Source organism: Toxoplasma gondii, chromosome VIIa (assembly GCF_000006565.2).
Source record: "Toxoplasma gondii ME49 chromosome VIIa, whole genome shotgun sequence".
In the NCBI taxonomy this organism is placed as follows: Eukaryota; Apicomplexa; class Conoidasida; order Eucoccidiorida; family Sarcocystidae; genus Toxoplasma; species Toxoplasma gondii.
The window spans coordinates 3782764-3798430 of NC_031474.1; the positions used below are offsets into that span (position 1 = coordinate 3782764).

General features: G+C 49.9%; 3 protein-coding genes across 3 annotated transcripts; all 3 read right to left on the bottom strand.

Annotated features, from left to right (window-relative positions):
• Positions 1-738: 738 nt before the first annotated feature.
• On the bottom strand, positions 739-6430 carry TGME49_201790 (FHA domain-containing protein; the record flags this gene model as incomplete). The annotated part of the gene is made up of 6 exons (XM_002367434.1): positions 739-1221; positions 1886-1969; positions 2802-2937; positions 3686-3794; positions 4592-4671; positions 5302-6430. 6 exons carry the CDS (start codon positions 6428-6430, stop codon positions 1089-1091), a joined length of 1671 nt encoding a protein of 556 aa, XP_002367475.1. The 3' UTR covers positions 739-1088.
• Positions 6431-8334: 1904 nt separating this feature from the next.
• Positions 8335-11199, bottom strand: TGME49_201785 (hypothetical protein). The gene is made up of 3 exons (XM_018779176.1): positions 10032-11199; positions 9458-9591; positions 8335-9284 (listed from the first exon to the last, which is right to left on the bottom strand). The coding sequence occupies exons 1-3, from the start codon at positions 10248-10250 to the stop codon at positions 9239-9241; spliced, it is 399 nt and encodes a 132-aa protein (XP_018637432.1). The 5' UTR covers positions 10251-11199; the 3' UTR covers positions 8335-9238.
• Positions 11200-11357: 158 nt separating this feature from the next.
• MIC2 (microneme protein MIC2) lies at positions 11358-14622 on the bottom strand (the record flags this gene model as incomplete). Its single annotated transcript, XM_018779175.1, has 4 exons — positions 11358-11487; positions 11863-12250; positions 12418-14049; positions 14463-14622. 4 exons carry the CDS (start codon positions 14620-14622, stop codon positions 11358-11360), a joined length of 2310 nt encoding a protein of 769 aa, XP_018637433.1.
• Positions 14623-15667: the final 1045 nt, after the last annotated feature.

A 15667-nucleotide genomic window follows, 5' to 3' on the forward strand; every position in this document is an offset into this window, starting at 1 on the left:
TTTACAGTCCAAGAGAGTTTGAAATACTCTTGATTTTGGGAAGATGCGCTTTCTTCTCTTTTCTCTGGACGTTTCGTGCTTTCCCGTCTGCTTTTGTTTCCTTTGTCGTCTTCTCTCTTCACGCGCCTCTGAAGATATGCTCGGTTGTCTTCACGAGCGACACGACTCGGCGGAGAAGTGGATAATTCTTGGCAAACAAGTGACGAAAAGAAAACCTTCACTCGCGCGTGGCCCAGAAAAAAGGCGGAAAATCAAGCAAAATGACCACAAACCAGCGTCTCTCTAAGGCAAATGCTCTGCAATACGGCAGTGCATACACTCACACGCGCGCGGAAATCCTTTCTTCTCTTCAGGCTCTCGGTATCTTATCGGTACCTCTGTCTACCTATCAACCTGTACATATGTAAAAATTCATAAATATATACACATATATTCATATTTCCTTAGAGAAGACCTAGAAGTGCTAGTCGGATACATGTGTACGTCTATTCATCCAGGTATCTATTTGGTCCATCTGTGTACATATATATACATGCATTTATATATATTTTCAGAGAGACGAATGTCAAACTATATATATATATAGTGTTTATGGAGAAAAAAGCGGATGTGTTACATATGCATACACGCTCAGAAGTAAGAAATTGGAGGCGGTGTGGAGAGAGTCGGAGCGTTGCAGACTGCAAGTTCAGAGACGAAGCTCGAATGGAAGAAGCTGCGAAGAGGATATTGACTTTTCGGGAAATGGATTTACACTGTTGTTCAAGGGAAACTTGCAAGCAGTTAGTCATACTTTCAAAATGACGTGGAAAAGCGGAAGAGAAAAAGAAAATCGAAAAAAAGGGGGAACGACAGCCACACCAAACGCAGTTCCACACGCAAGCATGCCGCCTTTGCGCATGCATGTCAACTCTTCTGTCTCCATGTTTGTACACCCTGTTCGTGTTTCTCTTTCCTTCGCTCCTGTCTGCGACTCCGCTTTTTTTTCTTTTGCCTTCTGCGTTCCTGCTCCACGTCTCCTTTCTCTTCTTTTTCTTCTGTGTCTTCCTCTCTTGCAGACGGTTTCTTCCCCCGTTGCCTGGGAGCGACTAGTCCTCTGTCGACTGCCCTCCACTCCGGGAGTCCAAGAAAGAATTGTAGCTGAGGTCCACAGCCACGCTTCCAGCGTGCAGAAGAACGAAGTCTCGAGTGCTCTTCCCGAATCGAAGAGTGTCTTGTTCTCTGAAAAGGAAAGAGCGGCGCAAACACGACTTAAACGAGAAGATAAGCAACACCGGAAACGACAGAAGAAGAACAAGAAGACCCACGTCGAGAAAACACGACAAACATGGCCAGCTGATGTGCATGTGTCTGGGATCGGGTGTACATACAACTCAGCGCTCGGAACTGAGCAGAAGTGTAAAAGGCACCGAATCCAGTTTCGCACAAATGCGTTGATTATTTGCACCGCGCACCCTGAAAGTTATTTTCCCCCATTGTGTTCTCCAAAAATCGGTTGCTTTCTTTTACTTCAACAGATTGCAGTGTGGGCGTGACAGGAGCAGGGAAAATCGAGAGCACTCCAGAGAAGAAAGGAATCGATGCAACGCTTTCAAATGAATCGGTATGACTGATGATCTCGTCTAATCTCTGTCTCCAACTAAACATCAAATGAGCGCCTTTGCATCCGTCAAACCAGAAACAAAACCTAGTCGTTTTCCAAGATTCCAAACGCACACCTCAGCGTGAAAGCCCTCTGTCTCTTTACCGGTCAAACTCTCTTTTTATCTCTCTCTTCTTTCGCTTCTTCGATTGTCTAATCTAAACAGCACGCATCTTCCCTCGACTGGCTTGCAGAGAGATCTGGAAATCTTTTCGCGGACACCCGAGAACAACGAAGACGCACCTGAGCTGGTAGTAGCGACACGTCTCAATTTTCGCGCCGTTTAAGTACGTCCCGTTAGTGCTTTCAAGGTCGATTATGTAGGGACTTTCAACAGAGGAAAACAGAAAGAAGACGAGAGAAAATGGAAAGACGGGATATGGGCGGGAAGGAGACACAGAGGAATTCGAGAGAGACTCGAGGGGGCAAAAGAGCGAGACTTGAACAGGAACGAAGAAACTGCGAAAGACCTGAAAACCGACGATACGCGAGCGAAACTACAGGACAGGAGGAGTCGGAAAACGGAGAAAAAAAGGGGGAAATCGAAATTAATGCAGACAAGAGACAGAATAAAGGAAGAAACGTGGACACAAACGGAACGACACAGAGAAATGGAGAAGAGGCATGAACGACGGGCGAGAGAGAAAAATGCGTGCGACGATAATAGGCTTTTACGAAAATGGAGAAACAAACCGAACAGCAGCAGACAGCTACGGAAGAGAGGTGCTGCACTTCGCGACACAGACGTACCGTCCCAAAAACAACTGCAACGTCACGTGGATAATGTTCCACGCCAACAGAAGCCAACAGACGATACGAGAAAACTGGCGTCGAGAAAATACTAAAAAATAACAGAAGATATTCACCGGCATGCATCTCTGCCTATATATATATATATAAAGAAACGAGGACATATTTCAAACACCGCAAACCAAACAAGACGCGAACAACTCTAGAAAAATGGACATGTACGTGCTGGTCGATGGATGGACCGACACAAACAGAGACCTGTAAATAGACATGTTTATGTAAATATATACGTATATACGTGTTAGAGTGTGTATATATATATATATATATATAAAGCCGCATCTACATGTACATATTAAGTATAAATAAATAAGTAAATAAAAACACAAAAAATTGACATTTTGCTCACCTGACGTCTCCGAGTTTCCGTCGAAACTGCAGAACTGCATGCTGTTTGGAGATCGTCGGATGCATGAGGAGAATGTCGGCGACGCGATTGTCTTTTCCGAAAATGAAAGACGAACGGCGATGGAGGTGGAGCGTCTCTGTTCATAAGCCGCAGAAAAGAGATTCCCTTTTTTACGAATAAAAGAAAAGCGGAAACATGCTTCTGCAAAGCCTACGACGTGCCCTCAAAAGGTCCTCTTTGACCAGAATTATCAGCTATATATATATATATATATATATATATTAAATACATATATGTATAAACATGTATGGTTGTATATACGTATAAATATGCAGACATGAATTCATATTCATACACTTTCTACAAATATAGTTAAATCCCTATACCACCCCAATACGCAGACGTATATATATATATATATAAATATATCATGTATATGTATATATATGTTGAAATACCGTATATGTATTTCGACACAAATAAATTCGATTGGCCTTGACCGCGACCTCCATTCTGGTCATTTCCAGCTGTCCCTTTAGGTCCTGTCGCCCTTCACATATACACACATGTTTAAACACAACGATATATATATATATATATTTATATTATGCATGTAACTATAAATATATATATATATATGAAAGTAAGTATGTGTGCATCTGGAAATACTCACCCTACGAGCATATATCCACGGATGTGAGCACCGTTTCTTGCTTGGTTTTTGCCTCGTGGTTATCCTCGTCGGCAAAGCCAAAGAGAGTCAGACTACACTTTTTTACATCGAGGAGAACTGAACAGACAGGGATTTCGATGTGCTTGTGTCTGAGACGAAGAAATTCCGAGAGAAGCGAAGTCTGACAGACGTTCGGGGGAATGACACTCACTGTCAGGCTCTTGATTCGCGACCTCTGCTGCAGGTTTCGTTCGATCGTTCTTGAACATGTAGAGGCGCCACTTCTTCGAGGGCATGGCGGCGTCTGCGGGCTCTGTGTGCTGCAGAAAAAGAGTCGTGGAAAAAAAAGGTCCTCACTGACTCAAGGTGGTGGATTCGGCCGTTGTTTTGAAAGAGTTACGCAAGTTCAAGCGGCAACGAACGTACGAAGGGATCTCTCCACTTCCGTCAGAGTGTCGCGACACACACATAGCCTCCTTTCCGGGCAGGAAAGCTTCTGCATTCGGTAGACACACGAGAGGGAAGAAAACAGCAAAGAGAAGAAAACGGAAAAAGAGCCTTTTCTCACGCTGTCCCCTTCCACCTTGACTCCTCAAATCCTCAAACAGCAACGTGAAAAAACGCCTCAGTTGCTATTCACTAATGCAACCCAAGACGCAGCATCATATACATATATATACATATATATATATATATATATCCATATATATACATATCTACATACCAATCTATATACATATCTGCGTGTATTTGTGCATTTACGTAGATATTTCTCCAAACAAACACATAAATATATATACATATATATATGAATATGCGCGATACAGAGACCTCCGCAACCACGGAAGGATCGATGGAAGAGAGGAGAGGAGCAAAGAGCTGCGGGGAGAGTAGCAGAGACGAGGACTGAAGTCTGCAGGTGCATTTGTGAACTCCCAGTGTACGAAGAAGACGGGAGGAGCATGTTGGGGCCAGGTGTGTGGCCGCACATCGGCGGCGCATTTTCGCGGAAGCCAGTCCGTTTGAACGAAACGTCGGGAACTCTTAGTGGACTGAAACGGAGCTGTTTGTAAAGCGAGTGAGTCGCCTGCGCTCTGTGCCAAGGTATGCGCCGAACCTTCAAGGAGACGCCGTTTCTCGAGTTCTCGCCCCGGTCCTCGCTGAGCAGTCCAGAGGGCTCGAAATTTGGCCTCAACGCTGGAAACCAAGTCAAAGGAAGACACTCTGCAAAGCGGGTGACGGAACAAGACGTCCACGACCTGGCCAGTGAACAGAGGACGCCGAGCAAACGCACACGAAAAAGCGGACAGGAAGGAACACAGACACAACACAGAGACAGGCAGCAGAGAAGCAAAGAGAGAGAGAAGAAAAGAGAAGAGAAAGAGAGAAAAGAGAAGAGAAAGAGAGAAAAGAGAGGAAAGAGAGTAGACAGGAGAGAGAAGCAGCATGTGGAATAGGCAAGACGGCAGTGAGAGTGAAATTCGCAGATCTGGATGCCAAGGCAAGTCCGTCAGCAAGTGGAGATTGGCCCACCACAAAACGCAGAAAAGGAGACTTTGATAGCTCGAGATCGACAGAGATGGAAACCTATGGACCGGTGGAGGGCGAGAATGGGAAAGTGCTACAGACACAGATGGCGACAGACATCGATATGGGCGCCTGCGTAGAGAAACGAGGACAGCAACGAAGATTTATCTGAAGCAGGAACTCTCCACCTTGAGAGAGGACGCCACTGAGACGTCGACCGTGTGGCAGATGTGCATGCAACATTGCGAACGCGCCATGTCCCCCCGAGACGCGGTTGACGTGAGGATAGCTGTTCAGTACCATCTTGTTTCTCTGTTTCATGCTGCCCCTGTCGAGCGTCATCCTTCACGAGTCCTGTTCCAGTCTCTGAGGGTCGACCCCAAGCAAATGGGTGTTTTTCCTCGTGCTCCTCGTTCGGTGACTTGGAGAAACTTCGCGGATTCCGACTCCGGGTGAGCCCTGTCTGTTCCTCCCGTTTCTCCCTCTTCGTAGCTGCGTGGAAGCTTTCGCTCTTCACCTTCGCGTCCGCCAGGTCCTTCTTCACTTCCCAGCTGGCGGCGCCTCGCTCTCTGTCGGAGCGCTCGTTCTCTCGCTTTTCAAAAGGACAGTCGCCGCCAGGGATTCGAGGTCTGTCGGCCTTGTCGAGGGACTTAGGAGAGAACTCCACGATTCCTCTCCTAGGCACCCCCCGTAGAAGGCGAGTATCCTCCGCACGACTTTGCCACTCAGCTGCTCGCAGCAACGCAGCTTCTCGTCGCGCTTTCTCTGCTTCCTCTGCTGCTGCGGTTGCCCCAGCAGCGACTTGCAACAAGCGTTCCAGTCCTCCTTCAGGGTGTCTTCTCCCTTCTCTCCTCTCGGTTCCCCTCTCTTCTCTCCCTTCCCTTCGTTCTCTCCAGTGTCTTTCTTCTCTGGAACCCAGTCCTTCTCTCTCTCGTCTCTCAGCTTCTCTCTCCCTCTCGCTTCGTCCTCGGCTGCGGCTGCGAGTTCTTCGGGACTGTCTCTTCAGCTTCGCGTTGAACGCGTCCTCGTCTCGACTCTGTGACTCTCGAGACGAAGGGGGCTCGCAAGACCCGGGAGTCTCTCCGAAAGAGGAGCGAGTGGTGTCACACCGAGAAGTCGCCAGTCGCGAGCCGCGAGAGGAGAGCGAGTTCCCCGAGTCTCGGAGAGCCGCCTCTCCAGCAGAGAAAGACGCTTCTCCGACCTCTCGCTGGGGAGGTGGGTGCGTGTCTGAAGAAGAGACCTCCGTTCCGCGACTGCGCGATGCACTCCGAGCCGCGCCGACCTTTCCAGGAGGACGCACAACCGAGGCTTCTCCGTTTTCCGGCTGGTCGGAGAGCTGTCGGCGCTCGCGGGAGAAAAGAGGGTCGTAGACAGAGCGCGAAGAAGTCGACGCAGAGAGGGCGGCTCTGCAGCGCGAGTGGTGCTCCATGTTTCCGGAAGTCGAGGAGACACGAAGTCGCAGAGATGGTCAGAGAGAGACAGACAAAGGACGAAGGACGCCGTGGAAAAAGTCAGAAAGTCTCGACGCAGAGGAACGGCGTCGTCGACATTTTGCCGGTCACAGCGATCCGGCAGACTCAGGTTATCACCCCGGTCCCCACTGGAAAAGGCGAGTGACTGTTTTTCTCTGAAAAAGAAGGAAGAGGAGAACCAGCACCTAGAATCCTGCGCGACGACTGTCGTCACGTGGAGGCAAGACAACGCAGTTCTTTCTGACTAGAGAGCGTCGCGACGCAAAACACGATTCGACGTACACTCGAGAGAGGGACTGTTCCATGCAGACTTGACTTCCCCACCGCGACGCGACAGACAGCCCCTTTGTGTTTCTCGGAAGGGACAGGAGAAAACGTCAAGAGGAAACTGCAACTGGTAAATGCGCAGAGGGCACCGGCAGGAAAAGAAACGTTCCGAGTCGTCTGCGTTTCTGCTCAACCGTTTGACCTTGCAAGGCGAGAGATTTCTGGCCGGCCACACAGCCAGCAAAAAGAGGTCTCAGAAACTGTGACAGAGAAGACACTTTGAGGGCGAGATGAAACGTGGAGAAAAGTCGACTGCGGCCTCCACAAAAACAGACAAGTCCGCGCCGAGACGTCCCTGTCGGCCGTTCGGAGACGAAAGTGAAGTCGCATTCGTTCGTCTGAGGGAATTTTCGCGGCGCAGACGTTTGTCGCAAACCGTGGGTTTCCTGACGACTCTCAAAAACGGAAAGAAGAAGGGTGTTGAACTCTCGCCGAAGTCGAAAAGAGAGGACAGCGGAAGAGAAAAACACCGATTTCTGTGCTGGGTGGCGTGTACAAGGAAAAGACAGATGTCTACACAGCCGGGGGAGAGATCTCTTTTGATCACGTAAAGGCGGTCAGAAATCACGGGGAAAGATAAAAGAAAGTTTTGCAAACGGACACTCGCTGCCGGGGCTACTCTGTACAGGAGTGGCGGCAGAGACATGTCAACGAAATCGGTCGAATTGTTCCTCGAGAGCTGCACCGTCCTGCTACGCAAAAAACGTCTCTCCCTGCACAAAAGACAGCATTGCCTTGCGGCAGAAGTGGGGGTTTACAGAAAAAGAACTCCTGCCAAAGTCTAGGCTGAGAACCGCGACAAACACGGAGAAAAGACGCGAAAATATGGACGCATGCGCCGTGAAAAAAATACCGCGGCGACGACTCGTCGCGACCCGAAGCCAAGCGCTGAGACGAATTGCAAATGTAGACGAAGAATGTTTAACTCCATTGACAATCTTATATCTACAGTCTGCAATGACCACTGTTCCAGGATCTCCAAAGTATGTAGTGGGCCGGTTAAACGAGTAGATAGGAGTCGTGTAAGAGTTGTAAAGAAGAAAAAGCCTGAAGCAGACTTTCACAGCCACCGACAACCCTACTTCTGCACGTTGTCGCAGCAGTGCGGATCGTGATCCACGTCACCTTTTATCTCTAAAATCTACAGCAGCCACACCGGACGCGGGCTGCGCCGAGAACGAAAGATCACAGGGAGGCCATGCTTGTGCTTCTCACAGTTTCAGGCGAAAGTCTGTCTGTGCAAAGTCTCTGCGATCCAGAACTGTACACATCAACTCAACTAAACAGAGCCCCTCAGAAAAACAGTTTGATTTGTTGATGGAACGGTGGGACGTGCTTCCAGAAAACGGAACCTGATGCGGCGGTACTGACCACACTCGCTTCTGACCAGGTGTTTCCTCTCGGAGGAGTTCTTCTTTTTGAGCGTTGCTCCTCACCCCGAGGTTTTTGGGAATCAGCCCTTCTTGGTGAATGACACGAACTGAACGTTTTCTGAGGAGAACCCCAATCTAAGGCTGACAGCAACGCGTTCGTCTCGCGGTTTCACTAAGGACTGAACTGGTTCCTCTCGTTGGCCGTCGTCCGAGTTTCGATTTGTTGACAACTTAGCGTTTCGGGTTCGCAGAGCTGTGCGTCACCACTCATGGCGTCAGTATGTCAACGAAGTGTCGCCGATTGTGGAAACAACGCACTTAGCATTGCGAGCCAAAGATTAAGCTGCACTACGATGAAACTTCGCATTAGATACATCAAGCGAACTCCCACCGCTTAGGGCCATCAGAGAACGCCGTTGGTTGGGTAACAAGTAGCCGGTAGTGAGGTACGGAGACGTAAGGAACTTGACAAGCAATACTCAAGCCTCAGGGGGCAGACTCGGCTTCGGATTTTTCACACAAAGGGGTCGCGGTCTCTTCTGGCGCATGCACGGTTGTTCCTGTGACATCGATCCGACGGACTCCACGTGCAGTACAAGCTCGTGAAAGGCAACGTCGTTCTTTCCACATAGACAGTACCACACGGTCAGTTCATAAAAAGAATTTTTCCGTAAAAGCTGGAAACGAAGTCTTTACAGCAGTCTCCTGTGGGGGATTCCCTGCTGAAGTCTCAAGATGCGCACCCTCCATGTCGGCTCGCTACTCCCTTGTTACTGGAAAAGATCCAGTTATGAACGTTAACCACGTCCGGAGACACTTTTTTACCTATCTACCATCTAAAATTGTGTAAATGCACACACATGTATGAATGCATGTCCAATTATATATATATATATATATATATATATATATATATGTTAATATGCAACATAACCACACAGATCACGCTCATGGATTCAGTGTCGAGGTCTACCTGATTCTCAGTCTCGCTCCGTGTCTTCGAGGCAAGTGGTACTTGTTTCATTCGTGATTCTTTCGAGAAGGCGAAACAATGTCCGATTTGAATCAACCAGAACACAACGATGTGTGTCTTGTCGCCTTGTATTTCCTCCTGAACACCCGTTGGGCCGTGAGAAGGACACTCAGACAGGAAGAAATGATAGGCCGCGATCAGCGTGTGTCCTTCAGAAACGCTTGTGTAGCGCGGAACACAAGACGCGGGTATTGTGCAGCACAAGGAAAGTCGCTCTGTCCTCACAGATCGCCGACCAGGATTCTGAGTACCTTTTGCACGGGAAAGCGTAGATGGATATAACCGGAAAAGTTGAAAATTGGACGTAAAACGTGCTGACGGTCTTAACATTTGGAATGTCGAAATCGTTTTGCAGCGCCACTGCAGGAGCCGCCGCCCGACAGACCTGCAAGCAAGTCAAGGGAGAGTTTGACAGATTCAGAACACCAGCGAAAACCTTCAGGTCAGTGTTTATGTTGCGTTCCTGCCTCCTGCAACAGCGCGGTTTGTTCGCAAGGTGCGTGACGGCTTTGAATTGGAATCAATCGTCCGCGGCTTCTTACAAACTGGACAGAAGCGCCGGGGCGCTGTCGCCACGGAACAGTTACTGTTTGATACGCAGACGTGTGAAGCTTAGAGGACTTTGGCATCTGCTGAGTGCCGCCTTCTGACCTAGGCAGAAAAGAGACAGAAACAGCTTCGAGAAGTGGTTAGAGTGCGGCACGAGGTGTCCTGTTTTAAGACATCGTGGCTGCGACGCCACAGAGACGGCACAAACAAACTGCGACTTCTCAGTCTCTTCGGCTGGCTGGTGTTATTGACTTATCATTAAGTGCAAATGTTCACCTTTTTCTGTCGGTGGCTTTCGCCGGCGAAGCGCTCCTGCAGCAGCGGAGCTCGCTCTTGTTCCGGTTCTACGGAACTACGGGAAAGACGATTTCCGCAGCGGTGTAGCCGGAAAAAACCGGTTAATGCAATCCTGCTCGAGTAAACTAACAGCGAGACTGTATCTTGACAATGCAGTTCCACAGGCACACACCAAGCCATCAGGAACAGTCCCCGCATTCCGTGTTTCTTATCTACCACATTTGGCTGGCGTGTCCGCGGACGACATCCCGCACGGTCCGTTCCACAGCCTTACGCTGCGGTTCCGCCGAGGTGTGGAGACTTGCATCGGCGCAACTTAAGGAGTGTTTATTGCTCAAACATGTCAGGTGCCTGGGCTTGCTGCATGCCAGTTGTACAACTGAATTCTTAGCTGTAGAACTAAACGCAGGACTTTGCACACGTAGTGCCGGTCTCCTACTAAGTTCAAACGTGTGTCGCAAGCTGCCACTCGCGTATCTTGAAGCAGCGTGCTATCCAAGGCGTGGTCGCAAACTGCATCGACTAAGAATAAGTTGGAAGTTGTAACGAACGGCACCGTCGATCGAATGCCCGGTTTTTCACCGAGCAGATTGGCGAACGCGCGTCAATGGTCGGCATCGCATGAACGTCCCGAATTCCACGCGAGAGGTTCGTCAGACAAGCTGAAACAAATTCACTTCGTTCATCTGGAAAACTCCCAGAAATGAAGCTGACGACACTGGCATACGCCGACTCATTCCCCGAGAAAAACAAACAGTCTGGAAACTGGAGTGCCGCCGCGTCAGAAATGCCGATTTATTGAACACAGGACAGCGCACACTGTGACGAACACAAATCACGTAGCACCTGTAGAGGCTTTTAGCTGCATCTGAAAAACATACGTGAGTGTTGTCTTGCTTCGTTTCAAAACGACTAAACGAGCTGCAGCACCGTGGGCAGTCGTCGCAGTTCCGCAGGCGCGATATGACGTAATATGGGCAAAGTGCTAACGATGTGACAGATTGTCACACATTTCGCTTGACAGTGATAGACAAGAGAGGCTAGAAATTGATGCACACGAACAGAAACAAATTGTGTAAACACCGAATAAAGCCGCGCATAGTTTCCAACATGGTGGATTCGTGCTGCTGTCCGGAGACCTTTGATGCAGATCTGCAAGTAGAGGTTCCGTTTGACGGGCGAATTGCCCTTCCTCTGCATTACCTCAGTGCTGCTTTTCCCTGCTTCGTTACACCAATAGAAAACAGAGCACGTTCTGGTATGTGCGATCTGGACCAGCGCAATCTGCTCAAAGCGTCAGTGCTCCTACTCCATCCACATATCACTATCGTCATCCACGGGCACCAGCGTTTCCTTCTCCTCTTCCATGACCACTTTGGTCGCCCCATCGTCCGCTTCGTACTCTATCTCCGCGGATGGGGATCCGACACTGGAGCTGAAGAGCAGATAAACAGACACCCGGAGGCTCATCGTGTCGGATACTAAACATCCCTATGCCTGCGCAAGATGAAGCAGCACTGCCCCAAGGGTAACTTCCATTTCAAAAATTATCGCGTGCGAGCAGTTTCCCCTGTACACCCTGTTTGTAGAATTCGTTTTCTTGGCCCGCAACGACTGCCATATCGCGTTGCACCCAATGATCTTTGAGAAAATCGATCGCGCAGACAAGGTAGCGTGGAACAACTTCATGCTTCTGGGCTTGCTGTGTCTCCCCATCCCTACACAATTCGACCCTCACTACAGTCAAACGCGACTTCTGATACCGCCTCATTCGTACAAGGCGACACAACCGCTTTTCTGATAACCTTACCTCAAATAGTAGTGGTAACTGGCTCCTCCAGCTGCGCCAAGCAGTATCAGACCGCCGATGACGCCACCCGCAATAGCCCCAGCTATGCCACTGCCTGACTCTTTCTTGGACTGTTCTCCCTCTTCGTTCGTCGGCGTCTCGTTTTCATCAGAACCTTCAGGAAGTGGGCGCTGGTTTGGCTGTTCCGGACCGGTGGCGCCAGGCGCACCAGGAGTCGTTCCCTCCGAAGGCACCGGATTTGTCTCGCCGCAGCTGCATGCTTTCGTTTCAAACGTTGGGAGGTCGCAAGGCTTGTTACGATAATCGAACTTGACTGCTGCATGTCTAGCCTGGTAGCCCATCGGGCACACGCACTTGTTCCAGTCACTCCAGACGTACGTGCAGGAAGCTGGCAACAATCCACACACAAAAAGCAAAAGGTCGATTAACCACACTGTCAAACTACAGGAACGTCAGTAAGCAGCCGCGGGTCTACGGTTGGATAACCATCTCTCACTTCCGACGGTATCGCGTGTCAACTGTTCAGAGATGTTCGTGAGAGAGCAAGTGCCTTACCTCCACAAGCAGGATACGAACACGGCTCATACTCGACGTTTTTGATTTTTAAGTCTTCCGGAAGAGCCTCATTCTGCTGATCAATGGTGCGTCCGCCGAATTTAGCCTCAACTAGACTTTTCCCGCGCCTGCGCTCTCGCACTCCGTCGCCGCACGTGACACTACATTCCCCCCACTCTGCCCACTCCCCCGGTCGTTCATCCACAGGACACGCTTGAGGATTGCAAGTTATCGTTTCCGTCCGCCCACCAGGATGCTGCTGCTCGCAGGATAGTCCTCCATGTTGTTGGTCTTCATTCCAAGGGTTCCTCGACCTCGTTTTCAGTCCACCACCACATGAGACCGAGCATGTACTCCATTCTTCAAACTGACCGCAAGTTGCATTAATTGGACACGGTGAGGTATTACATGCTTCCTCCTGTCGTAGATCTGTCCCAGGCCACAGTTTGGACACGAGCGATTCGTCACTTTCTCCGTTCTGCGACCCCAGTCCTGGTGGCAGTGCGTTTCTCACTCGATGCCGATTGCCACCGCCACACGTGACAGTGCAGTCGCTCCATGCAGCCCATTCTGGGGGAGTTGGCGGTATAGTTATGCAAGGAGCAAGAGTTGCTTCTTCTGTCTGCTCCTGTAACACCGGCGGATCCTGATTTTCACACCGACGGCCTGCCCCCTGGGGTGGTGGGTCATTGTAACGCGTTCGCTCTCGCTTCCTTGTGGCATTTCCGCAAGACGCGCTCCAGGCGGACCACTCTCCCCAGACGCCACATCCAGCGTCAACAGCACATACCCCCGCACTGCATTCACGAATTTCTTCAAGTCCGCCTTGTTCCACGCAAGTCCTTCCCATGGGCGCAGGGCAGTCCGGACATGTTGGTGTTCCAGGTTGCGGAGCAGAAACCTCAGTTCGCGTCCTGATTTGGCTTCCGTCACCGCAGGATACACTGCAGGGGCTCCATGCGGACCAATCCGAGCAAATGGCATCCTGGGGGAGTGTCTTACAAACCTCTTTAAGCATCGGTTTAATCGCCGTCGCGAGCTGCCCCCAGTCAGCCCGAAGATACAGGGGACACGGACTGTCATCATCGCTCGTACCACTGCACCCACACATGCTTCGGCACTCACTATGTTTGACGTAATGACCGACTGCAAGGACTGTGACGATGCCTCCAAGCTCACGAATCTCCTTTGCCGCTCTCACGGTGCGAAAATCAGAATCCGATTCGCCATCTGTCATTCCAATCACTAGCTTCGGCACATGTTCGCGTCCTGGGCGCGAACCTGTAAACAGAATTTGTTTGCAGGCCTTCAGTCCATCACTGGTGTTGGTACTGCCCTTTTTATACGGCATGTCTAGCACCGCATGCGCCGCGAGCTGCTTGTCAACCGCGTTCGGACTCTGTAGATCCCATTGCAGGTGAACGTCCGTCGAGTAAGTAACAACTGCATTGTTAACTTCTTCTGGGCCAATGGGCAACACCATTAAAAAGGTGTGGAGGAACTGTTTTACTAGACGGAAATTCTGTATTCCTATGCTTCCAGACGAATCGATAAGAAAGCAAATGTCCAGCTGGTTGGTGCACCCCTCTGCGGCTCCGATGGCACTCTCAGATTGAATCACATCTTCAACGCCTTCAGGAACGAGCACACACATATCCCACAAAGAACAGCGACAACATGGGTATAATCATGGCATATGCGGCCACTACACGCAGCAGCATGATCCCTCTGTGCGTAGTCACCTCGAAGTCTTCGCCGGTGAAGTCACGAAAGTTAAAAACAGAAAATACAAGTCTCTTGGGGGAGGACGCCGACTGCGGCTCCACGGTAAATAACTTCCCATACGTCTAGTGCGGGAGAAGCCAACATCAACAACACGTAGCTGCAGAAGCCAGCAACCACAAAACATGCTGAATGCCGTTTACTGTTCAAGAGAGACTACCACACTCTCCGATATACAATGGCTGCTGCTGCCCATCTTCGAAGAGAGGGAGACGAGACGCTACGAGATACACAATCGAGGTACACTGTTGTCGTCACCTTACCTGAAGTATCGACACCGTTTGCGTCGCCTCCTCGACTCGTGTCGTACCTTTTTCGTAAGGCATCCACAATACTCCACCCTCCACCTGCCACTTCGCTCGGCCACATCCACATACCGCAAGCGAACATCAGACCGAAAACGGCCTCGCGTTGGAGTCTCATTGTGAAAACAACTGCAGCAAATGTCGCGAGGCGAACCAAACAACCGAAGTCCACGATCGGGACGAGCACCCAAAATGAGAGACGCCAAAGGGCGGGCCGGAAAAAACAAATGATAACCGCTGAAATCGAGTAGACGACGTTGCACCTGACAAACGAAACTCATGAGCACGGTTTCGTTATTCGAACAACTCGGCATACCATGCGGCGTCGTCTCTGAAATCGACGTCGCGTCGATCCGGCTGTCACACTCGGCCTTGGCGTTGCTTGCAGATAAAGCTGGACGGTCATTTGAGACGCGACACTGCTAAGAGGAACTGCAGAAAGCGTGCGCACATCATCGTTAATCCCTTTTTGGCGCCAGCAGCCTCAGTTTCTCCAATGCTGAGTGTGGTATACGTCGTCGTTGAGTTGCGATTTAAGGTCGCTCTGGAGAGGACACTAATGAAGAACAGCATTGTCGAGGTAGACTGCAGATACTTGCTAAGCGTCATCTCGAATAAGCGTATTGTTATATCCGCTGGTCCCTAGGCGAGAACGTGGTCGTCATTCAGATCATGCAGAATTTTCCCGTAAAAAAACAACTGTGACGTCCTGGGATAATTTTCTTGGCAACGGTTTTTGTGGGGTGCGATGTCTATGATACAAGCATAAGCGACGGCACGGTGGTGGGCAACAAGGAGGAGACGAAAGGAGAGTAACACGGGTACGTACTCAATGTGGGATTTGTTTGGCTGTCGGTGTTTCGTAGACCTGACAGGTGACTGCACAAAAGCAAGCGCTTTCGACGCTGTTGTAACACTGGTTGAGCGCGTCTGCGGCACGCAGATGACTGAGGTAACTTTCTGCTAGTTTTAGGCAAATGGCAAACTTGTTATTTTCAGTTTCTGCGTTACAAAGGAATTATCTCCTGTGGGTAGAGTGTCTTAAATTACAAGTTTTGGCAAAGAAAGCGTTGTGGTGAAGCAAGCGAGCGCTCTTTTGACATAACGAATGTAGTCGTCAGCTTGTACAGTCTCATTTAGAGTTAATCAATCTCACTGGCACG

Excerpts from the sequence above, each read along its gene's own strand:
- TGME49_201785 (XM_018779176.1), bottom strand. The coding sequence starts at position 10,250 with ATGCGGGGACTGTTCCTGATGGCTTGGTGTGTGCCTGTGGAACTGCAT. Across the intron at positions 9,592-10,031 it reads AAAGCCACCGACAGAAAAAG|GTCTGTCGGGCGGCGGCTCC; the intron begins GTGAACATTTGC and ends ACTTGCTTGCAG. Across the intron at positions 9,285-9,457 it reads TACGCTTTCCCGTGCAAAAG|GAGGAAATACAAGGCGACAA; the intron begins GTACTCAGAATC and ends ACGGGTGTTCAG.